General features: G+C 39.4%; 1 protein-coding gene across 1 annotated transcript in view; it reads right to left on the minus strand.

Moving 5' to 3' along the window:
* Positions 1-26809, minus strand: part of auts2a (activator of transcription and developmental regulator AUTS2 a) — a 1288356-nt gene that overhangs the window by 77282 nt on the left and 1184265 nt on the right. The window contains 1 exon segment of the mRNA XM_039756996.1: positions 24347-24395. Within this exon segment, the coding sequence (XP_039612930.1) occupies positions 24347-24395 (49 nt within the window).

The following is a 26809-nucleotide window of genomic DNA, read 5'->3' on the forward strand; positions in this document are numbered from 1 at the left end:
TGTCCGGTAACACACCCATATCCAGCCCCAGCTCCCTCCCTTCACTCCACCTCTCTGTTTCTTCCCCTGTATCCCCCATATCCCAAACTCCTCTCTAATTCCCATTTTCTATAGATGCCAACCTTTTCTATTTCCTTTCTTACTCTCTCTTTTTATACTCTCCTCTTCTTTCCTGTTGTACCTTTGGTATTTCCTAATTAGTAATATTTTGGAATCCTCTCCTTCACTCCCTCCCTCCCCTCTTTCTGTATCCCAGTTTTTCATTTCTTTTCTGGTTGTCACGCTTGCCTCTCTCCATGCCTGGCTTCAGTTTCTCATCATCTCTCTAGCATCACTGAGTTGATGCGATTGGAGAAGAACTGGCTAGTTCTGACACACAATTAAATTTGCTTTCCACAGAGATGACACTGGTAAGAGGATCGCACCTAAACACCACTTAGTCACAGCTCCTGCAAATGGTTCAGAATATTTTTACCTTGTGTGATTTTTGCTGACATCTCAACAGGTTTGATTTTGATGAAGGACACTATCTGAGATCTGCAGAATTTTGCTTTGTTCTATTTAACTCAGAAGTTGGATGTTGGAGCTGGGAGTGACGCCACACACAAGTTGACCGCATTCCTGTAAAACCAATATAGATGCCCCCAGGAAAACGGGTTGTTCTTGCTCTTTCAGAGTACAAATAACCACTCAACAAGTTGATAATAACACATTACGTGGTTTTTTGCATGTCCAAAGACAGAAGTTGGACAGTACCGTGTGTGACTGATTTGAGTCACAGATCGACTGAAGTGCTAATAAACTATAATATTACAGCTTTCACTACTGTTGAAGCGCAGTGTAGCCATCTTGGAGTTTCAGATTGAGGTTGGTGAGGCTCTCCTGACTTTCCAAGTAGGAAATCCGACTTGTAGGAACATTCCAATTGAAATGTTCTACTTGGAACTCGGAAATTCTGACTTCCCAGTTCAAAGGGAACGCAATATTATCCCAAAGTTCCTGTAGAAGAATTTGCAAGAAAAAAATCAGTCAACCTCTGATGGTCTGAAATAGCTGATAGGCAAGAGACAATTTTTTTTACATGTCGAAATCCATGATACAAAATTTTGGCAATAGGAAATGTGGCATTGTATCATCATTTTGAATGGCATCACTTCATAACTAAAATAAAACACAAAGCCACACAAACAAGTCTTTTGATGAAAGCAGGTAACTAAAAAATTGATTGAAAATCTAGAATGAAGGCATAACATGACAAAGTGAGTGCACTTTGGCAGAACCGTTATCTATCCTCTGTATAACTTTGTGAGGATGAAAGTTGTCAATGGACAGTATACACATCAACATACGTGAAACTTCAGGTTAAATATTTCACACACTGTAGGAGGAGAAGGAGCATACTGAATGAGAGAGGAAACAAACCATTACTTGGACAGGAGGCAGGTGCGACGACATAGATGGATTGGCTGGTGAAACAAATAAATAACTTTGTACCCGGCCAGTGTAAGTTAATGGGATGACCAACAGAAGTTGAGAGTCGGGAGTGGTTCCATCCCCCATATGCCAGGTGGCAGTGGTCCTCGTATGGAAGCCCAGTTGTGACAATTGCAGCAGGGCTTGGGAAATGGTCCAGAATTTCAGCCCTGTTGGGGACCCTGGGGATTGAGAGAGGGAGCTGTCAGGAAAGGACCTCCCTACAGAGTCGGGAGGCAGCAGGTAACACTCAGCTGGAGATGAGAAGGAGGAAGAATTGTGAGAATTATTTGATTTATTGTATACTTGTAGACGGCACGGTGGCGCAGTGGTAGCGCTGCTGCCTTGCAGTTAGGGGACCCGGGTTCGCTTCCCGGGTCCTCCCTGCGTGGAGTTTGCATGTTCTCCCCGTGTCTGCGTGGGTTTCCTCTGGGTACTCCGCTTTCCTCCCACATTCCAAAGACATGCAGGTTAGGTGGATTGGCGATTCTAAATTGGCCCTAGTGTGTGCTTGGTGTGTGGGTGTGTATGTGTGTGTCCTGCGGTGGGTTGGCACCCTGCCCAGGATTGGTTCCTGCCTTGTGCCCTGTGTTGGCTGGGATTGGCTCCAGCAGACCCCCGTGACCCTGTATCCGGATTCAGCGGGTTAGAAAATGGATGGATGGATGTATACTTGTAGCGTATTACTGGAAAGAGGAATGGGAAGAAGTGCCTGGAGAGAACAAAAAGTATTCTAATAACGTAAGATGCTTTACTGTTTCTGAGGTTTGGGGCTCTCTGATGCCCCCTTGTGGTCACAATACACAATTAACTAAGTGAGTCACATCCTCAGAGAATCTTTTTTGGGACCATCAAAGCACAAACTTAGTTCTCATGATATACTCAAATGCTACTGGGAGCAGCAAGCAGCAGTTACTGATGTCAGGACAAGTGTTCGATATATCAATACACGTTTTACTGATACTGACTCTGAAATAGAGGTAGATTACAGCAAGGAAGAATCATATAGCAACAGGTCCTGTGTTGCTCTGAACAGCAGTTCAGTGCTCTAGTATGAGGGAGAAAGAAGCAGCCAAATTCCCATAACCTGCCTTTATGGGTTATCCCTGCTATATCTGTACTCAGCAAGTGAGTGTTTCAACTGCAGGACATATTGACACATCGAAGAAGCCTCAACTTCATGCACAGTGTTGACGTTCTTGTTTTTCTTGGAGTTAGATGTGTGTCTGTGTGTGTGCACTGGGCCATTGACTGGTGCCCCATCCTGAGCTGGTTACTGCCTCTTCCTGACACTGACAGAATTGGCTTTTCCCCTTATCCTTATAAATGGGTTTGGAAAATTAATGATTCTTGAGGATATTACCAACAGTTTCCAGAATTTCTAAAATAACTTAGGCAAACCATACAAAATATAATTTCAGTGCTTCTTTGCTCTTTGTTACGGATATCCTTTGAAAGACTTCATATAAAATAAGGTTTGATTGCTAGATGAAATCCATTAAAAAAGAAAGGGGCTGTGGTTGTTTGTTAAGATATTTATCCTTACAATTAATGCATTGATGCCTCTTGACAACTTTTTCCATTTGCTTCAAAAACACTGTCATACATATGAGCCTTTTGGACAGTTGAAAGGCTCTGGTGATAGCAATTCCTCACCGATCCACAAGGTGGAGCTGTTTACTAACAACTCTTCTGTTCCTTCAGCTGCAGATGGGATGACTGACAAACCCTACCTCATCTGACATCACTTCCGGGGTCTCTCCCCATGGACCTGCCTCTTCCTGCCTAGCCTATACTTAACCAGAAGTGCTGCCATCTTGGAGCAGTTCTTTTGAGACTTCTGTCTGTGAAGACTTTTTTTTTTACCCTTTCTGTACACATTTATTTTTAATTATAGGGGATTTGCCTGTGGGTGCCCCAACTCTTATGGTTGTTTGTGTTTTTCATTACAACACACATTTGACATTAGGCCATGTGAAGCCGCTGAAAATGCTTCACTTTGGCTGGCTAGCTGCTCAAACCTCACCACAGATATGAGCTAAAGCTGCCCAGCATTGCAGTAGCAACCCTTAGAGTAAGTGTGTGCCTCTTGCTCAGGGCTGACCTGTACCCCCTGGCCCTGAACTGTTTATTCAGACTTTACTGTGAACTGTATTTTCTGCCCCTTGAGGAGTTTTTAAATGGACTCTCTCTGGGGCAGTAACTAATACTGCAATCCACACTATTTTTATACAAGCCCCCAAAGGTCTCATTACAGATATGAACAATAGTTACTGTGTACTCTGCTCTAATTCTGCGGTCAAACTGCTTGTCCTTGCTCACGTCAGCCCTAGTACTACGGCTTCATGTAGAGCCTGTCTTTAATTTTAACAGTCACTTGTGCCAGAAGTCAGGCGCTAAAAGACAGTTACAGAATGGTGTAGAAGTAAAACTGACAGAGCTGGAGACTTGATATGCCAGCCGGCGCCTAATGGTTGGAGGCTATACACAGCCGAAGATACACAGTATGGAACAACAGAGGATTTCCTAAAGCTGAACTGATTGGATGTCATTTTTAAATGCACTTTAGAAAAGGTTAAGACGTATTTTCAAAGGAAGCTGGTATTATTTTGTTGTTTTTTAAATTCTATATTGCATCATCAAGAATTTTTTGTGCCTGTTGCTCACAATGGCTAATTGGCTCAAAGAGCCAACAGTTCCTTGTCCATTACTGACTCTGTGTGTCTTTTGGCCCTGTCTTTCTATTGTCAGTTAGTCATGGGCGGCTTTGTGTCTGCCCCAGTGGGTAACTTCCTATTTCAGATTCAATCCCTGTAAGTCTCCAAGTGAAGCCCCTTATGGTAATAGGTCCTTCAGGCAAGGCTGGGTGGCTCAGCACTGAAAAGGACAGAAGCCATGTTCTCAGTTTAAATCCCAGCTCATCCATGTAAATAACACCCTGAAAAGTATCCTATTTGGCTACTCCACACTCTTGTAGTATCACAGGCCGATTTAGGGCATGTTGTGTATGTGACAAATAAAGAATCTCGAATGTTGAATCTTGCCTCAGTCTGAAGGCACAGATTTTCTTTAAACCCACTTTCAGCATTCGTCTTTGATCTCCATTTTCACCACTTAATGGTGCTATTGCTACCAATGTGCAATTCATTCTGTTAATTGGATAAAAAATAGATAAATATATAAATAAATAAAACACCAAGCAGATGGTTTGAGAAGGCAGCAGACAAGTAGAACCAGTTAGAGGCAATCCCTCTAGGGTCCTAGCGTGGATTATGCATCACAAGACCATCCTGCTCTCCACTCAGAGAGCCATGTGTTCATTTTTCTTTTTTAACTCTCCCGTATGTTTGAAGTCCTGAAAGCTGACCTCCACAGCGACACATTAGAAGGTTGCTAATCCTGCCCTGAGGGTCACTCTCTGTTTGTTTAGCCGTTCCATTTTTATGCCGTGTGTCAGCGAGGAGACTAACCTCTCCTCCTGTGGGACGTGTAAACTATTCTTTAATCAATTGAGCTTGTTTAGAGAGCTGCCAGCTGCACTTTTTCCTTTCCTTTTTCTTAGGTTGCTCCTGTTGATCTTTGTGAAGTTTCTATATTTAGGCTTTTGGGAGTTTTAAGTCCCCAGTTTCAGCCCATGATGGTAGGGCTCACATTAATTTTGCCCTTCATTTACATTCATTTACGTCAGGTGGAAAATAAAATGGGAAAGATTATATCCCACCATAAATCTTTATTGAAGGACACATGCAGGAAGTTAGCCTAATCAGAGCATGGTTAGGCTGAGTAACAGTTAACCAAAAAGGAGCCATTTTAGCCACAGGTTAACAGGTGCACCAGAATTCGAAACCCTAGCTTAATCTGAGCCGCTTTACTCCAACGGGCATGCACTGCAAACCGAAGCGGCACAATTCTATGATTTAGCCTAATGAGGACAGGATTATTCCAAAATCTGTCCTAACAAGACAAGCATGCTTAGTGCCTGCCTAATCAGAGCAGCTGTATTCCATTGCTGTGCCGCGTTATTTGGGTGCCAGCCTAATTAGAGCCGCACTCTCCCACATCCCATTTTACCTGCTGCACTAGTATTTTGAGTCCTAGAGTAACAAGAGATAAAACAGTTCCAATCATCACAGCCGCCATATTCCAACTGGAGCAGCACTATTTTCTTTTATTTAGCCTAATGAGAACAAGGTGATTCCAAAATCTGTCCTAACAAGAAAAGCACTACACTGTGTGCCCCGCTAATCAGAGCAGCACTATTCTGATGCTCAGTGTAATGGGAGCTGTGTTATTTTGGATGCCAGCCTAATTAGAGCAGAACTATACGGAGTCCCATGTTAATCAGGGAAGCACTATTCAAGCTCAGACCTAATCAAGGACAGTCAGTTTCAAACTTCGGCCTATCACGGCAGCTCTAAATGCTCAATGATAGCAGCCTTATGTCAAGGACCAACCGTCTGACAGTAGAACCTCAGTATCTCACATTCCAGCCCAACTCCAGCAGCAGGTTAATCCAAGTAGAGATATTTTTTAGTCCTATTACCTACAAATAAAGACTACAATTTGAGACCCCAGCATTATCAGCGGCATGTCCACTGGGAACCACAGTCTTACCTGCTGATGGACTCTTCTCATCTTCTCCTGCCTACAGTTGCCAAGACACAGGAGTACAGTTCCAGACTTCTAATTAGATGAAAAATACAATCACCATATCTGTGTTGCTCAAATTGGGAAGCATGTCTACCTGATCAGGCTTTTATGGAATTTCTAATATTTTTGCAAGGTTCTGATCTTTTACACAATCGTTCCATTTATTACTTTCAGAGATATTGTCATTGTTACTGTGGTAAAGTTGGGTCTTGTTCAGAAAGCGGACGCCACTTGAAACGGCCTTCCCCTCGCCCAAACACTAACCTTAAGGTCAATAAAATAGGTGCCTGAAGTTAAGTCACTATTTTAGGACTAAAATGATAACAGAAATGTGAAACTTAATTTTTACCTGATCTTAATTATTGTGAAACAACCAAGTGACGTCCGCTTTCTGAATAAGAGCAGTAAAGTTCATTTGAAATGCACTGTGAACATTAGCACCGAAATATTATCCTTAAAATTAGAAATATTCTATTGTGTCAGACAGACTCGAGTGACATTTCACTGTCAGCCCCAAGCTAGTGAAGAAATCCCACATCAAAAGATGAACCAAGTGATGAGCCCACTTCTTGAATGCAGCTATACCGAGTCCGAATAGCCTCAGAGGCCGCTTTGACGTTTTTTATGTTTTGCTAAAATACATTTATCCTATTAGAAAAAAAAGCTTGCTCTTCCTCCAAAAAGGTGTTAAATTCAATGTCGTTTGAAAATGTGACTGCCAGCACCAAAGTAAATGACACACCCAACCCTTGGGGGCATCTAGTATCATCTAAACTGCAAGTATGCTTCTCACTCAATGGCAGCAAAGTGAGAGATTTGAGAAGCAAGCAGCACAGAAGGAGCTTGTTAATAAAACCTGCTAATAGGGGAACAGCTGCTGATATTTGGCAGCCAAGACCCTGGTAAGAGCGTCTCTGCACCTCCAACGCTCAGGCACTAATGCTGTTGAAGCATACACATATATACGCATTAGGGACTTGTGAGTGTCACACACACACACTTTATGTCTGTGAATGTAGAAGTAAAGACATGAACTGGACTACTCATTCATGCACATTGATTCTTACATATGCTCACAAATTCCGACATCACACACGTATATAATACAATTTGAATGCCAACTCCTAATCAAAGTCTGTGTCAAAAATCCACACAGACACAATCTGTGCTCCTACATCCACAAGGACACTGGCACACACTTGATTTTCATAACTCCTGCCAAAGACAAAATGGAACTGCACAAAAAGAAGACTTTTGATTATTTTTTTTAAATCACTAACTTATTCTGTTCATTTGTCTCTAATATACATCACTCTGAGCTGTTGAAACCAAACATTTGCTTAATTCATTAATTCAAAAATCTAATTTGGTTAATTCATGACCATTAGTTGAGGATATGCAATCTAGCAGTGAGCACTACAACAAAAGCAACAATTTATATCTTGTACAGCCCGAAATCACATAAGGAATGCCTCCATGGGCTTTAACAGACCCTGTTTTTTGATAGCGAGCCCCCAAATCCCCATATTGCCCCAATAAGAAGACAACAAAAAACTGGAGAAAATCTTGGGATGTGTGTGAAAAGTGGAGCGGCTGTCAAAAAATGGGGTAAATACAGAACACAACTCAGCACTACTGCACGAAACATTACAGACTGATGAAAGATTATATGGAACATGCCGAATCCAATTGAAGATCTGGAGCATTGGGTGACACTCACCCATATAGTGCCAGTTCAGAGTCTCCAGATAATCTAACTTGCAGGGCTTTGGGGTGTAGGAAGAAGCTCAAAGTATACAGGAGAATCCTATGCATCCATGGTAGGAACTAAGGGTGAACTCACACAGGCAATACATTCTGTACCCGAGCATGTTTGTCCGCATGTAACCCGGCAAAGTCTGATTCATTTGACTAGTGTGATCGCTCCGTGCCGGTCCAAACGTACTGTGCCCTGGCCCACTTGGAAGAGGTGGGCCCAAGCACAGTTCAGTAGCATTCAGCAACAGTGTGATCGCTAAACATGCCCAAACACGGAAAACTGACATGACGTCAATGATGCGACAAGTCAGATTCTCATTTCATTCAATATCTTTTGAGTTAAAAACAGGTTTTTATTTTCACCTTCGTGAAATGTAATTGGCAAGAAAAGCTGCAAATTCCTCATTTGTCACTGTAAAAACTTCTTGTATGTGCAATATGATTAACAGCAAAGCGCCACACTGCACACTCAACAGAATAGGTAGAGAATTATCCTGCCCTACGCGACTCTAAAACAACCACAAAATAAATATATAAATAAAATCATTTTGACATGCATGCTGTCACTCCGTGTTCGGATCGTGTTTTGGCTTTACACAAAGTCATATGGTCGTGATGAAAGCGTGCCCGGGCCCAGAACATTAAGCGCAGTGTGAGTGCAGGCGAGGGGGGACAATCACGCTTGGGCATGTTATAGAACAAAAGTGCCTAGCGTGAGAGCATTCTAAGTAAAGGACAGACATTCATAACAACTAAGTTAGAACCATAAAAAAATATTACTGTAAATTAAAGGAATGACAGGGAAAAAGGGAAAAAGAAATGTGTATGATATTGTGAGGTACAAAGAGAGTGAGGTATGGCGTGTAATGGTGCTGCAGAGGGGGGGAAAAATGTATAATCAGTGTAACTGAGTAGACTGGAGAAATCACAACAGGTCTGATATTGAAATAAGGCAAAGCAAAAGGCAAACCATCGAGGAGATGTCCCAGTATGCATGGTTTTAAATGGCAAAGTCAGCATCATCTAAAGGAGTCATTTTTCCGAGGCTAATCACGAAGGTAAACTTCAACAGGAATACAGTATAATATAAAGGGTGTGTATATTTCAATTCTGAATTGATATTACAGATCTAACTAGCAGTTTAATAACAAAGATTCTTAATATGCTTTACTTGTCAAAAAAAGGCCCCATGAACTTCCTTACAACACTCACTTACTGAAAAACCTACAGTAAATTAAACAGCTATTGTTTACGAACAAACACTTCCTCAATGTTCATCCATACAACAAACAAGAACCTCCGCCCTGATATGCTGTCTTTAAATCTCTTCAAGATCAGACCCCGAGGTCCACCCTTCTGATTAAACAGCCCATTTCCTCCCATAAACTCAGCCCACAGTCACAGGTGGAAATAACACAATCGCTGAGCTTTCAAATGCCCAGATGAATATCAAGTGTGCACCACACACTTGGAGTTTGTGATCCCTGCTTAGTGACATGCTTCTGTTTTCACTCGCCCTCCCCATTCACCAGTTTCTTACCTCTCATTTAAATGTCAGGTCCTTAGCTGCCACACGCCATGAGAGCAACTGTTAAATAAAAGAGCTGTCCGGAAAAGTTAACTGAGGCTTGCTACAATGGGCAGACTGGTGAACAGAGCACACTTACAATGTCTAAATCCAAGAGTATCACGAAAAGGAAATATAAGAAGTCTTCACTTTCCACGTGGTAAAGGACGTGCTCACTTCTACCGTGGTCATCATTGTCATCAGCTCTTCTTTGCTCTATATAGCTTCAGGAATATACTAAATCTTCACCATCACTATTAGTCCCTCTAACTGTGTGTGGGCTGAAGAGATCTGACGTTTTTTTTTGCTACACTTTACTTTTACCTTCATCATCATCATGTAAGCGGTGCCGCCGTAGTCTTTCTTCTTACCACTTGTGATCTGTGTGGCAAGGACAATAAAAACTCTTCCCTTTGTTTAAAACTAACGGCGGCTAAAATTAGGCTGCTGGTAAATCCATAACGAACTTGGCTCAGCCACACAGAAGGTGCCGTATAATTACTCAGCATGCTACTGTTAAGCCGCAGCGAGCTGATGAATGCTAAGGCCGCGACCTTTGACCCCTTCCATTTACAACGGATGAAATCCCCAGATGTAGACCGGCCTTTCAACACAATATTATCTGAACGCTTAACTGACAGCCAGACATTCACCTGAGGGGCTCATTAGGCTGTGCTTAGGCGATTGATGCCCTGCACCTCTGCAGCTTCTGCCCAATCCTATGCTTCTGTGACTGACATCTGAATAATTGGACAAAACAAACCCCAGGCACACTTAGGCTGTCACAGTCCCTCGCACCCCTCCTCCTTTTTGGAAAAATGAAATGAGGTGTGTAGGGAGCAAAGCCCAGTACAGCAGCAGCAGTGAAGTGCTGACTGGCTCATGTCATAGCAAACCATCGGGTGGTTGCTGGTGTTGATAAACGAATACATACCAGCTCTGGAAACAGTGCTTATATTACACTAGCAAGGAGCAGGCCATGGACACTCTGTCAAGAAGCTGTCAGCTACAGACAGGTGAGTGGCAGACATCCGCAGGCAGGTGCAACCCCTCCAAAAATACAAACACTGCACAACAAGGAATTTGTTCCAGCCACACACATTCCTCTGTACTTCCCATAGCCTAAAGAGAAGTTCACCACCCCACCCCTCCCTGCCATGGGGGTACAGCCTGGTGACCTTAAAACCACAGGAGCACTTTCACAGACAGAGAAAGCGGGATGCACAGACACCATCAAAAGGGACTTGCTTGCAAAGCCAAGTGCCATGGCTATTTTTAACGCTCTTAATTAAATCATCTACAGTATCTCTGTGGCCGAGTCCAAAGCCAAGGTGGGCTGATTGAAGCTGCTACTCCAGGTGTGAGTGGCACACGGGTTTTTGTCAAGCATGTGTGTCAGAGTCTCACCTTCTGGGCTCACCTAAGGTATGTGGTACCACCCTGGGACAAGAGGGGGCACTGCTGCTAACAGTCTTGTCTACTTTTTTTCCCCTCACGGCCTTGAGAAACGTCCCCTTGAAAGCAATGGAGCCAAAGAAACCCCGCCCTTCTGGGTGGTCTGTATAAAGAAGGGATATTCCTGAAAGACGGTGCGTCAGTTCAGACCTGAATAGCCACGAGAAAGGTCACACGAGCTATCCACAGAAATGGCAACATGCTGATCTTTATTGTGCTACTATGCTCTCCTTTTTGTTAAGGATTTATTTTACTTTGTGTGGCTGCGCATTAAACAGGGTTTTGCCCGGCTGGCAACCCAATTATTTTTGGCCTAGCCTAGAGTCATCCCTTGCCCCACTACACCTTACACTAATATGGTCATATAAAAATACTGCCATGTACAACCGAACCCTTCAAAAAGCTGAAGTTCCCACTGATTTATACTGTAGTTTTGTTTTTACTTAGGACTCCTAACTGCTTTTACTATTAATTTTCACATCTGCAGGTCTAATTCAGATATACAGACAACCAGTGACCACCTTGGAAGCTATGGGCACAAACACACCGAAAAATTCTACTTATTATATTTTTAGTCATGCCTCCAATGCCGTCAGCACCACTGAACATAACATGACTTGTGCACTACATGCAGTCATAAAACTTAACCAGCTGGCATTTCTACTTTTCAAGACAAAATGATCAGTGGAATTCATCTATATTAGTAATAGCTAGGTGTCAACTGGTCAATTTTCTGATTCTCAAAAAAAGGGGAAAGTAAACACAATGCCCTCTAGCACTGGGTGCCTCTTCTTATAGTATTATAATAACAAAGGCCTCTTTGATGACTCCCACCCATGGCATGCATAGGATTAAACTTCTATAAATATACAGTGCAGGCTCCAACTCTGACAAGTTCTGATGTTGACACAAGTGGTAATACAATTTACAGATATTTGAACTGGGACAAACTCCTTTATCTCATACACTAACGTTTGTGCACACGTCTCTATGCTACGCCACTTCCACATACGGTTCTCACACAATTACAACCCTGCTTGTATAATTGCTCAGTCCTTCATACTGCATTCACAGAATGAACTCCCTTTATAGAACTATTAAGAACACACACAATTCAATTAAAATTGATAAATTTAGGACACCAGTATGCACAAAGCAGTGCCCAACTATTAAAAACAACCAAGTACATATTACACGTGCAGAAGGCCCGCAGAAGAATGACCACAACTGCAGGGTATGAGCTATGAGGAAAGCTTACATTAGCCAAAGTGACAGTTAACTGGAGAACTGACAGAAGCATTTGCAATTGACGAAGGTGTAATGTTAATTATTAACTTCAAAATTGAGTTAATCATCTATACCGTGGGAGCACAAATGGAAACTAACTATTTAAAGGTTGTAACACACGAGTGATAGGGAGACAACCTCAGGGCTCGCTTGATGGTAATTACCCTCCAAACCAGGGGTTGATGCTGTCATCTAATGCCTCTCTTCCACCTCCCTTGGCAGAATATAATACATTGTAATGTATATTTTAACAGCAAAAAAGTTGTGGTGCAATTAATGAATAAAAATGATTTAAATCTATAAGTGCAGGTATATTTACATTTAAGCAGTGTTTAATTGTCAATATCTATTAATTGATTGTGTGAGAAATATATATATATTTTTTTTGGTTTGACAAATGGTGAAAACTACCTTTTAAATGAAGACTTGTTTCAGATAGGTACATTGCAGGAAAAAAATTAATATGACAACTCATAATCAATGAGAGACATTTTCTTTTCTTTTATGCCATATGTTTTATGGATACATATTTTTGTACACATTTTGTTAGTTAACATATGTATTTTGTTTATTTTATTATTTTTACGGCCACTGAACCATAAGCCTACAGAATTTCATTTTGATAATAAAAAATGAACAATTAACACCTGTGGTCTATAGTTTAAATATTGAAATACAATTTAATATAGGACATAAGGCTTCTATGTGTCTGGTTATGCAGGAGATTAGTATGTTTTTTAAAGGGATAAAGGAAAAAAAATTAGAATCGGAATCGGCCGATCAAGTAACATGAAATCATTGATTGGTATTGGCCTTAAAAAAACCTGATCGGAGCATCCCTAATACACTAATTCATTAAAATAATTTGTAATAAGAAAGAGGTATCCATGAAAGTGTTAAAAAAAAAAATCGTAAAGAAAGTCCTAATCAATTCAAATTTTTGTTTTAATCTATCGCATTCGGTTAGCCCAGGCAGATTACCATTTCAGCAGCATCTCACACGACTGGCTCCTACACTTTCCCCCCAGCAGTTGTACACAAAGAGGGGTCTGAGTCCACAGACAGCCTACATCAAGCCATTTACAACAGAACGGGGCAGAGCTGCACCCAACTGGCACCTGAAGGTCAAGAAAACACCTCCGCAGTCGCTCATTGTGGAAAGAATATGAGAAAGGGTTCTTTCAGCCATGTTACTTTATAGTCGCTGTTATTAGGACAGTGTGGTGTAGTGGGTAAGACTTTGGACTTCAAACCCAGTTAGTGACACCATGTGACCATGAGCAAGTCACTTGACCTGTCTGTGCTCCACTTGGAAAAAAAACAAAAGAAATCAAACCAATTGTATCATAAATACTGGATAAAGGTGTCAAAGGTGTATCAGTATACTGCTGCTGGATTATGTGAATTTCCCCTTGGGATTAATAAAGTATCTATCTATCTATCTATCTAAATGTAAATGTATTCTAATGGTTCCTTCAAGGTAAAATTACATTTTTATTCTTTTGTCACCTTTTAATAACTACTTATTCTTATTGTATTTGGTGCATTCACCAACTTATTTGCTCCTTTGTATCTGAAAGTGTGGCCCATAAAGGCAACACACACATTAACGATTGTCTCCCTTTGCGGACACAGACAAGCTGCCTTTCAAACTCCACATGTTTGCTTTTCTGCTCCTAGATGCACTGAGTGAGCAGGCCAGAGACTAATGGGAAAGAAAGAAGTCTGCTGTTGTGGTGCCATCACTCTTTCAGAGGTGTGACAATGAAAAAGTATTGTGTGCTGTAAAAATGAAAGCAGCAAATCACACACACACACAAAAAAAAGTTTGACTCGGAAAGGCTGGAAAGGCATCACTTTGAGCTCACATGGCACTTGCGGCTTTTGTGTCATCTGCTTCTGCAAGTGTTTCTTTTTCTTTTTAACCTGCATGTTTCAAAAAGAAAGTACCCAAATTAGCTCTCTGGTGATAACAAGCCTTCTTTAACTTGCTTTAATTGCAGGGCTAATTGATGTTGGTTGAACTTTCTCAATTTCCCTGCGTGATTAGGTTCAAAATTCTAATGGCTGGCATCTGTGGGCACTTTGGCAGAGTCTGTAATTACTGTTAACATTTAATAATTATTACTTAATTGGTGTGGCAACTGACTGAATTGGATCCAGATTGGAAAATAAGGACAGGCGGCATTGAGCTAACAGAACACACAATTACAGACAAAAATCCATTAATATGGCAACGAGAACTTTGATGGTCTGCATGTAGGAGGTGAGAAAGGCAAAAAATAAAGAAAAAAAATACTCTCCATCTGCTGGAGTTGTGTTTAATTAATATGAATGCAAGCACTTGGACAGTTTGTCTTAGTGTGCCCTGTAACGGGATTTCCAGTTTGCCTGTCACATCTTCGAGAAAACACACATTTCCTCAAGCGATAAGGGCAACCAGTTGGGTACATCAGTGATTTCAACCTCCTTGGAAAAGCAGGGGGAAAAAAGAAGCTTGTAGGGTGGCCACACCACTAAAGAGACGCAAAATGGAGATACGCATGGCATACCACCTCTTAAGAGGTTTATTTCCAAACCCAGCTTATTACTCCATTTTTTCTTCCACATCCCATGAAGGATAGGATTTAAAATTGGCCTGATGGAATCGACTGTGCCTTGTAGAGAATGGATGTCAAATGCAGGTTTGCTTTCTTTCTTGCACCCAGTGCTGCCAGGATAGTTTCAGGGTCCCAGGGACAATAAAATAAATTAGAAGAGATATAGAAATAGAAAGATCCAGTGACCTGGGTAGGAATCATACACCCTGCCATTGTCTCAGTGGAGTTTTAGCATTTAACCCGGTCTGAATGACTTCCCTTACATCCCAAAAGACATGCATGTTAGGTTAACTGGACATTTCAAATTAGTCCAGAGTGTAAGTGTGAAGGTGTGAATGAGTGGATCCAGAGATGGACTGGTGCCCCCTGCCCAAGGATATTTCCTGCCTTACACCTGGTGCTACTGGGATAAGTTTCAGCCATCTGTGACCTTAAAGTGGATTAAGTAGGGCTTAGAATGTATAGAAATGTTATAAATGGTGGAAAATGTTGACAATTTCTATAAAGTATACAACTGCTTTATTTCCGTATGTAATCTATTTAGCACACAAATTGAAATGTTTGTGCAGATAATACTGTGAGAGTAAAAGGTCACTTCCTTTACGTCCTTTATTTTAGAATCAGAAATTATAATACATTTAACTGGAATTTTTCTTGCTGATCAATGCAAAAGAACATATAATTCATTTATCCGTTCGTTTTTTAACCTGCTCCCATAGTTCAGTGAAAGTGCCTTATGGCACAGTGCTCAAGACATAAGCCAGAGTACAGACCACTGCAGAGTACACATTCACCCACACTCACACTCAGTCAATCAACCTAACATGAAAGTCTTTGGGAATATAAGAGGAAAATTAAAGTTCCTGGTAAAAATCCACATAGGCACAGAAAGAATGAGAAACCTCCACAAAGAGAGTGACCAGGCCAAGTGATGTGAACCCAGGACTCTGAAGTTGGGCAGGAGCAGCAGCAAAATTTCACATAATCACAACTTGAAATGAAAATTCAAGAGACCCTTCTAAACTAACTGTAGAAAAAAAAATACAAAATGACTGATTTTGTAGGTCTTTGTCATTTCTGGTAACACATCTAATTGGGCTCTCATGAAACCAACTGCCATTTAAAGTGTCCTGATTCACTTAGCATAGTTTACCTGTCTGTGATTAAAGTGTTTCACATGAGATCACGTTACTGTAAACACACTGATCTCTGGGACGTTTCATGTCTCCTGATAAAAATAGCATCAACAAAGACAAAGGAACGTTCAAGGATGTTCAAAATAAGCAATTAGAAGAATGGTCAATGTAGGGATGGAAAACCCCTCCAAAGAATAGTGAAATAAGCCATGAAGGCACTGGGAAAATACAGCACAAGTGTGGAATACAGTGCCCTGCAAAACTGGGCAAAAAGGACAATAGTCATGATGGGCTGCAGGAAGCCCAATCTGTTCTTAAGGAATTATAGTCTTTTCACAGCTGAGATTATACAAACAGTGCATATGAAAAGATACCTGCGAAAAATGGACTTTATGGAGAATGGAAAAAAGGCATTGTTTGAAAACATTTGCATTACATGACTCTAAAACCATGTAAAAGACGTTTTCTATGATCTGATGAGCCCGTAGTTGACCTACACAATGAGTGTATACAGTGCAGTTCTATCCAAGATCACCGTCTCAACTATAAACATCAAGGCTTTGAAGACTTAAGAAGGAGAAGGGAAAATGGATGGAGAAAAATACATTAGGAGGGAAAACCAATGGATTTCTGACAGGATCTTCCATTTGAAAATCCCTAAAAAAAATTAGGAAAGAAGACAATGGAGTTCTTGTGTTGCATTAAGCACACCAAGCCACTTCTTAAGAAGAATACAGAGGAGATCTTGGAACAGCTTAGCTATTAGCTAAACAAACATGCCTGACGGACTGAATGCTCTCCTCTTGTTCACCTGTTTCCTTATGTTACTTTGAAATGACTTTGGCCTGTGATCTCTAACCACTGTAGACTTCACCTTCTGGTTCAAAAGGAAGTGTACAATGCTCCTGACATGCCCAGTACTCCAAACCCAAGCAGTGTCTTATTGGATGTTTAGGGTGTTCAGGGGTGCTGACCCACCAATAGGAAAGAAGGGATTCTTGCCACTCCACCTATTATACATCTCAGAATGTTAAAAGACATGCATTGTGAATTGACGCTTAATAATATGGACCCCAGTAATGCTCTGCAACAGATAGATGTATGTCAAAATGAAACGGTACACTTCTTTCTATTTATCTTATAGTCTTGTCTGTGTCAGGAAGTTCAAAATTAATATGGATAAAAGTTCAAGCTCTGTGAAAGCCTTGCTTATCGTTTTGCTTTCGTGTGAATCAAGTCTTGTGTTAAAGAGAGGCCATGTGAAATGCAGCCATTTTCATTTGTCACATTACGTTTCAATACCTCAAACATTTTACACCATTGTATATTTGACTACATTTTTATTTCCTTAAACAGACAGCAAATACACACAAACTGTACATTCACTGTCAATTCATTTGCCAACCACTTTATTCTGCGGGGGAGCCACAGGCAAGTCACAAATGTATAAATAAGTGCGTACAGTTTACATTATGTAAATGGATTCAATTAGACAACATGTTAAAATGCGTTTCCTTCTTCACAGATCAGAGTGATTTGGCAGAATAACCTGTCAGTACACATTATTGCTATGTATAAACACATGTGTATATATTATATGGTATATATATTGCACACTTAGCTTTATAAAGTAAGTCACAAAACACTGTGTATACATATAAATACTCACATATTTTTAGATCCTCTGTTTATAGTGTACACATGAGCTATTGAGATGACTGCTTTATAAAATGGGCTCCTTCAGGTTACACATTATGTGGGCTTTATTTTAATCCCAAAATGGCAAATGCAATAACATAACAGTTCTTACAAAACAATAATTACAAGAGAATCTTAGATATATTATGAGTAGCATTACAGGAGCTGGCCATGAGACCTCGTTTGTGGGACAGAAAGCCGACTTCAGTATTATTAGCGTGTGGTACCTGTCAGCACCCTGGGCTCCCACAACTGCAGCCAGACACGTAGTCCGTGATGCTGCGAGCCCCATCAATGCACTCCAACATGCCGAATCTCTGGGAATTCCTGGACAATTTGGCATACAGTGGAAGGCCCTCCTTACAGAGCCACAATGAGACGACAAGGAAAGGTCAGAAGGACTTTGTTAAAGCATAATGATGAATATTAATTAGTCTTAGTAGCACAGAAACAGCCCGTATAGGAGCTGTTAACGAGGAAAAGTCAAGTGAAAATAAAGCATTATTAAATGACTGAAATAATTAAATAACATATTTTAACCTCTTGACAAAATTCACAAACTGGTGAAATATCTACATGGAGCTCTACTTTGGCTTGATTTTAACTGTTACACATTCACAAAATGATGGCATCTTAAGTCTTACAGAAAAACACACATTTAAGCATGTAACTAGATGGAGGAGAGAAAAAAAAGAATTGGAATAGCTTACATCAAAAATGCTTATTTTATTAGGAAGCAAAAAAATAAAATCTCACTTGATTACAAGAGTTCGAAAAATAATCGACTACACATAAGCAACTGATTCATAGCCACGGTGATTGGGAGACGAACACTAACAGTGATCTAACTCGATCAAATATGCACCAGAAAACGGATCTGATTCGAAACAGTGCAGCAAAAACAATCCATTTTAATTCAGGTCTGGAGAACAATATATGCCAAATTTAATTACTGACTAAGAAATACAAAATGAGTAACAGACAGCTAACATTAATCTACTAGACTAAATAAAATGTCTAAGAAAATCTATTAGACACAACGAAACAAAAAGATCCAATTGACAATGATACACATATACAATCTGATTTAATAATGAGCGAAAGAAAAGAGAGGATTGAATCCAGAAAGAAAACACTTGAGGAGCAAGCAGATTTAATTCAAGAGAAAGACAATGCCTGAATGTATAAAACACCAGATTTAAAAGCTTAAATAAGCAGCAGAAGAAAGGAGATCTAATTTTAAATGGGGTGTTAAATTAACCTGAAACTGAATTTAATATAGTATACGAAAAAGTGTCATGATAAATTAATGTGAGAAAACCTGTTTGATTCAACCCACAGCAGAAGAAAGGCTGCCAGGTTTAACACATTGCAAAAATTAATGCAACAAATTAAAAGCAAAGTAACAGAAAATCTACAGATTTACCAGAGCGGAAAAAATATGTAACACAAAGTGATGAAAGCACTTCGAAGAGTGAAAGAAACTAAATTACAAGTAATCAGAGGGAAAAATAATTATCATGTGTAACAAAGAGCGAGGACAAAACACGTTTATTTAATAAGCCGTGAATGCATATGCGGTTTTTCTTATGGAAATGGACAGCAAAAGCAGATTGACCGCATTTCTTTATAATGTGAAAATAAAAACCAACAAAAGGTAACAACAAAATGAAGGTGAAAGAGGCCCCCCGTACTTGGCCAGTGTGGCTTAGCGGTGTAAGCACTGGGATTCAAACTACAAGGATGCCAGTTTAGTCCTCGTCTCTGGCTCAGCGGGCGCCATCATCAAGTTACTTAACCTGTCCGTGTTCAACATGAAAAGGTGCCCACTACAGGAAGGGGCATAATGTCAATTAGGATAAAGCCACAAGAATCACCCCCCCCAAAAAAAATGCTAAATATGTCAGGATTGAAAAGGGGGGATAACATCTGTTCTTGGGATATTATTTAGTGTTTTATTTATCATTTACAAAATATGATTTAAGAAACATAACATTCTAAACTTCTTCATTCAATGCAGGGTAGATGGCAGCCACAGCTTGCCCCAGCAACATGGTGTGCAGCTTTGAACAAGGTCCATCATAGACCACTGCATTAAATGAATTTTGCGCACACTCACAAGGTGCCACTTTCTACATAACATGAGACAGAAATAAATCAGTAAATAAAAAAATCTGATAAAAAAAGATCTGTCACCCACAAAGACCATGTAAGAAAGCCATTTAGATTCAAAGGCAATGTGCTATAAATGCCAGAGAGAGAGTGAAATGTCCACCAGGTTTGACAATGATGAAATCCAGCAAGTTTAACAAAGAATGACAAAGCATTTACAATCACAGCCACTAAATAGCAAAAGGAGACGGGCAAGATTTAAATCAATTAGCCTTCACACAAAAACTGAGAAATTCAGTGAGGCTGGGATTTCATTTATTCTGATAAGAAGTACAAAAGCAAGAATCACAATAAAGAAAAACATACAGATGGAAATAAAACTCATCAGGATTTATCTAGAGAGGAAAGTGTTTGCATTTTTTTTTATTAATGCAGGACTAAGAAGCGAGGGAAACAACAATGCATTTGGTTGGGGATTTTAGAATGGCATCACCAAATGTGTTAGTAATATAATGTTGGTGATTCTTTTTGAACAGGAACTGAAATAAAATCTGTCGCAAGCGAGGCATCGTTCTGGGAACAGCGATCATGCTGGCTTTCAAAAGATAAGAAAATGTCTTAAAGAAATCTTTTAAAAATATCACGATTTCAGGAAATGCACCAATGATTTTTCGAAAGTTGCTTTTTCTTTTTTTGCTGATTTCTCTGATCAAGCCATTGAGGGCTCATTTTTCATTTTGAAATCGAGCTTACGCCAAGTTAAAAACCCAGATGTGCAAGTAATCCAGAGAAATGTCCAGACTGTGCAAAAATAAACACAGCATCTTTTTTGGTGTTTTAACTTTTTTTTTTTAAATAGAATAAACTGAAATATAAACAAAAGCTACCTAATATTTTAGCTACCACATATAGTATATGGCTTATATGTATTTAGGGTACGGTTGTTGTGTTCAGGTTTGTGATTTAGCTGCGTAAAACATGTTTTCACAAGTACTCTGCCCTTTAAAAAGTGGTGGGGTCAAATTATTGGCCAAAGATCTAATCAGATATTTAATGAAAAGTGTACATAACGGTTTATAACATTGACTCAAATTTCATTATGTAGTTTTTGAAACACGGCGCATTAACGGACTGTCACTTCTCACCTAGGACCTTACTGACAACAAGTGAATCCGGGAGTGACAAGTGTCTCACAGTTTGCTTACAGTATCCAGCGATTTGTTTCCACCGGGGTCCTAACTAGACGGGTTAAGCCTTGCCACAAATAAGTCATCCCATTTACATTTCACAAGCACAGTTATTTTTTCTTGACTGTCTCGAGTTAATCCTGCTTACCTTTAGAATAAATAAAATACCCTTTGCTTTCTCGCCTAATCCCTTTTAGTAATAAAAATACCAGTGGGCCTGGCTTTCAGCACCTGGGCTTCAATGATTTTGTGCCTTGTCACTTGTGCTACTATAAGGAATTAGCATAAAGCATGAAGTGAGAGCAGAGGAAAAAAGAGAGGCATTTAAATGAAAACAGAGGCCAAAGGAATCATCAAGCAAGAAGCAGCTTATTTGTGTACTGTTTCCCAAGCAAAGCTTCTCTTATATAAAAAGGGGGCCTGTGTTGGTTTAGGCCACACAAAAGAGGCTTAATCCTTTAAAGAGAACTAACTCGCCAGAGAAGAAAAAGTCCCCCCAGAAAAGAAAGGGACTCTGTCAAGCATGGCCATTCACCGATAAATGGATGCCACAAATCAAACTGTGTAAGTAAACAAAGACGAAAATGTGGGAAATGTGTTTGATTCCAAAGGAAATGAAGAAAAAAAAAAAGCGAGAAAAAACAAAACTTTGGAAAGGGAATCATCTGTCCACCCCCCATACCACCACCACCACGATGAGCATCAATCAGGGCCTCATTCTTACTCTGAGGAGAGCCTTTGAGCCCTGGTTACTGGCCATTACGCAGGAATGTCGATTCTCAGAGGCGGCTTCACTGCTGAACAAAACCCGAACAAACAGAATTCCAAAGCTTGTTTAGACTGAATTTGAGAGTTGAGGATCCCATTACACGTGGTTTGGGCCTCCAGTCAACTCCTGGACAGTACTTCCCTTCCAGCTCTCATATTCTGGATGAACCCACCTACCCAAGTGTTTGTGGCAAAACATTAGAAGAAGAAATTATACCAGGATCATGTTGATCTGTTTCAGCTGTAGCTTATGTGCAGTGTTAGGCACAGAGGAACGTGTAACAATAATATCTGCACATTAGAACTCTTCTTGCCTTGTTACTGTTAACGCACGGAGAACGGCACTATGTGAAACTTTCACTTGTGTAATTAATATTCTATTGCATTGATGGTCTTTTTTACTTTGCATAAGCTGAACTACCAACCACACACTAACACTACGAGCTTTCATTCCCTAGTGTACTTGTTTGTGAGCACTTTTGGGCGACACATGACGAGAACGGGACTACAGTCCAACTGGCAACATCTGAAGCGCAAAATGTACAATCCTATAAATCGTAAAAATATGAGACGACAACACAGAAAGAACTACTGAATATACTGTGATGTGCTATCATCACTTTAAATACACATTCAAATATCTGACTGCGATCAACTGCGTCGCAATCGATCAGCTGTTTCAAATCACTTTTAAACATTAAAGGATTATTGTGGCCAAAAACAAAACAACCACAATTTACAGTAATGATACTGCAAGAGTAAAAGACTTTAGATTTTATTTTTTCCAAAAAAATATCTTTTTAGATGTGGGAAGAGGTTATTTTGAGTAAACACTTTGGAGTTGTATTCATTGCCGTTGGCTGTTACTGTTGATGTTACTTAACCATCCATCCATCCACTGAATACTGATTTCATTTTTTAAAACAGTGGATAGCTTGTGCCTATAGAAGTCAATAGCACATAGATATATCGTGAAAGACATTATGATAGATAGATAGATAGATAGATAGATAGATAGATAGATAGATAGATAGATAGATAGATAGATAGATAGATAGATAGATAGATAGATTTATTCAAAATATAATTCTGTTATCACGTACACTATTATCTATATGTCCATCAATTCTTCATTCTTATTTCTACTTGTAATAACACTTGTAAGGTTTAATTCTGTATTACAAATTAGATCCTTCCATAAGGTGTCTTTTGCTGTTTCACACAGTTAATCGAAATGTACTGTATATAACTAAAGCCCGTATATAAAACACAAATATACAAGTGTAAGCAACTATGTATTAGAAACTGTCTGAAATGTTGATTTCTTGGGTTGGTAAATTTTTGATCAATTTACAGAAATAAAAACTCATATTTTTGGTGTGGGATTTTGGTAAAGAAAATTATATACAGTAAATGCAGGTGTATATGTATGATATACACTATACATGTCTCTGCACTCCATATGGACACATACTAATTGAGCACTTTTCTCCTTTATATATATATATATATATATATATATATATATATATATATATATATATATATATATATATATATAGTGTGGTCCAGATATAATTATGCAAATTTCATTATGCTATAACTTAAGTTTATTACATAAAAAATCACCTGAAAAATCCTGGACCATCGAGAAGTGTGCAAACTGACGACATTAAGAATCGTCTTTGCGCCGAACTGGAATCGTCCCCGCATAAATCAAAGTCATCCAGACGATCTGGATCTGCATAATTAGATCTGGACCACCCCGGTATATATATATATAACAGTGAAGGCACATACATAGAATACATATAACATGTACATTAACAAGCAAACTTAGTGTGATTAACATATACCTAGGCATACTCAAAATCTGAAAATATGTAATGACAGTTGTACACATAAAGATACCCTCACATATTGACATTCTGGGCATGCTGTGCGTCATATTTTTACTGAATGTGCTGAATTCATTCATGCCTGTAGTTGCAAAGACCCTGAACCTTGCCCTGGTAGACTGATGTCTGTCTTCCTGTACACAAGCTATGTGTCAAGTGGCATTAAGGAGGCTACTTCGGTATTAAATAAATATTGTGGAGAGGAGTCATATTTGTTAGTATTTTCCTTTTGCTTTGTAGAACAGTAAAACAACTGCTCTCAGAACCATGCAACTACTTTTGCTTCTTTGACAGCTTTGCTGAATCTCAGTTCTACAATTGTAGGGAAAGAGCAAATCAGTAAAATCTGAATTCCTCAGCAAGGCATGAGGCAAATAAGAAAGGGAGAAGGCACCCAAACATCCATGAGCTCTAGTGTGTCCTTAACGCATTCATATCAAACACATGCAAAACAATTCACTTATTGTTTAGTGCATTCTTATACAGGCACTATTGTCTAACCTTGGAAAAATAAACCAAATAGATAGTCAAATTAAAACGTGTGATTTGGCAAAGGCAACAAAGAAATAGCCAACATAACAAAGATAGGGCTTGGGCTCTGTTAATGCTGTCAAAAATCAGTTTTCTTACATTTTGAATGAAGGTAGTACAATTGCTGAAATAAACCTGGTGCACAGCAGACCATTTTGACCACAACACTTAAACATGTGTAGAGTATATATTTTAAATCAGTGTTAAAAAACATTTTAGAAGCTACCTTTAGTTGTGGCGTTGCTGAATAGTCTCTCTGAGCTGGCATCTGAAGCCTGAAAGAAAACAAACAAACACACATGAATAAAGGGGCTTCTATAGCGCCAGACCTTCTTAACACAGCTCTACTACAAGCCCGCTGCAGTTTTTGGAAATGGCCACTGGATGGCACTCTTACCCAACGTTACAAAAGCCTTGGTTTTCACCTGTCTTACTGCCTTTATAACACGCACTATACTGCCGTATAGCACGTTAACACAAAACCTGAAGAAATACTCAGCAGCTAACAATGAAATCAAAAATATAATTTGAAAAATCCACCTGGATGAATTACCTGAAATTAAATGTATTCATTTTGAAAATGACCCTGTCTGGATGCAGACCATATCATTTTATTACTCAAATAACGGATCGAGATGAGACCATACAACTGGTGGAAGAAGACGTCTGTACCCTTTCCATTCTACAAAACAACTGTAAAAATGCTTTGGTAAATCATTAAGAAGTTTTTTTTTTTGTTTTGTTTTTGCAATTGCGTAAAGTAAGTGAAAAAAATGTAAGATCCTTACAGTAGAAAGAAAGAAAGTTGCTTTGATTTCGGGTTCAATAGCAAGGTGTTATGAAGTACTGCAAGGTGTTTACATAAGTAAAAAATAAGAATCATTTGGTTTACAAAGCGCTTTCGATGTCTTCACGTCCCATTCTTTACATTTAAAATATTTAAACCAACAAGCCATAAATACATTCAATGTTTCATTTAAAGTATTATATGAAATACGTTTTGTAAGACACTTAAACCAGAAGGGAAGACGATTTTTGCTTGTACAAATCTTTTTTCTCTTTGGAAGCAGTAAGCGATATTAGCCGACGAGTATTTTTTGTGGACAATAATAAACAGAACATACACCCACCTCGGAAACGTTAAGAATCGCAATTTGGTAAAAAGAAAAAAAAATTAACATTAATAATAAATCCGTCTAGTGGTATTGGAGCGGGTAGAATAACACTAACACATAAAGGGTTTACCGTAGCTATTTTGTATTTGCAGCGCTGAATTTTGTCATGTATTAATTTCAAGTTAAAATGTATTACTGTTAATGAGACCATTATCTACGGTATATATTATGTCAATGACATGACAAGGTTTGGGGACTCGACAGGGATGGCGAACTCAGGGCGGACGGTACACGAGTTTCAGATCCGATATCACACGTTTGGGCGCCTAAACCGTTTAGGGTCTCAAAGATGGGGTAACTCGACATCGTTCCCAAGGATAGTGCAGCTCTGTAGTACGAGCGGCGTCCCCCAAGATGGAGAAGCGTCTATCCACCCTATCTACAGGAGCGACTGCCGAAAACGTAAGAATACGAATATACGAAAACACACTTTAAACCCTCTGATTTTCTAGCTGTGTAATAAATAATAAAAATAATGTATAAACGGGTCGATTTCATATTGCAGATCAGCGATGTTTAGCGGTACTTTCTTGTCTCCACGGGTTCTTGCCAGTTGTCACTCATCTACGAATTTAATCGGGATCAAGAAATAAACAAATGGAAACCTTAATATGAATACGAATGAAGATTGCCATAATAGCCTTGCCATCAAAAAGCATCAAAAAACTTTGCTTTGTTGATTGCTTTTATTTAACGGTGGTTTTTGTTTAACTAATTTTGTTATCGTTTTTTAACGTAAGACTAAAGAACGTATGCAGGCAGCAACTGGAAATCGATAGTGTGTATTACCCAGTACTGGTAAAAGGTCGTGTAGTTCCGTGTTACAATACACTATTAACAGCAGTTATCGCGTTTAGTATTGCTATTAATTGCCCTTTTAGCAAACCACTGAAATAACATCTATACTACTTACTGTTACCTTACAATAAATCAGCGAACGGGCTCTGATTCTACTTATCTAATCGCATTATCAAAATGCAATTCTCATGATTAGTACTAAACCTGTCAAAGTAAAACCACACACATCTCAATCGGAAATTTAATGACATTATTCTTCTAGAAGAAATTATCAGTACACAGTTTTACAAAAATAACTCATTATGAATATTGCAATGCTGGCTTTGGGATATTTTAAAGTACATTCAGTATTATGATGGGAGTTTCACCAAAGCATACCTTCACCCTCAAGTCAATTGAAAACAGAGGATCTACAGGAAGGCTTTATTGCACATGGTGCGTTTAGAGCTTATTATTTACATCTGTTATGATGTTAGAGAACAATTATTGCAGAACTATAGTGAATAATCGTGACGGGGGTATTGCTGCCGATTATTACTCCTAGCGTAATTATGAAAAATTAAACGGAATTGCAGCGCATACCTTTGCTCGGTAAGAGCAGACAGGGAAGGGAAAGCACACAGAGGGGTTCAGCTGTATGTGATCGTATCCCGATCTCAGAAATCCAGACAAAGTAATCCACCGAAAAATAGTCCCTTTCCATGAGGACTCCTGAT

The sequence above is a fragment of the Polypterus senegalus genome, chromosome 6 (assembly GCF_016835505.1).
Source record: "Polypterus senegalus isolate Bchr_013 chromosome 6, ASM1683550v1, whole genome shotgun sequence".
Taxonomy (NCBI): domain Eukaryota; kingdom Metazoa; phylum Chordata; class Cladistia; order Polypteriformes; family Polypteridae; genus Polypterus; species Polypterus senegalus.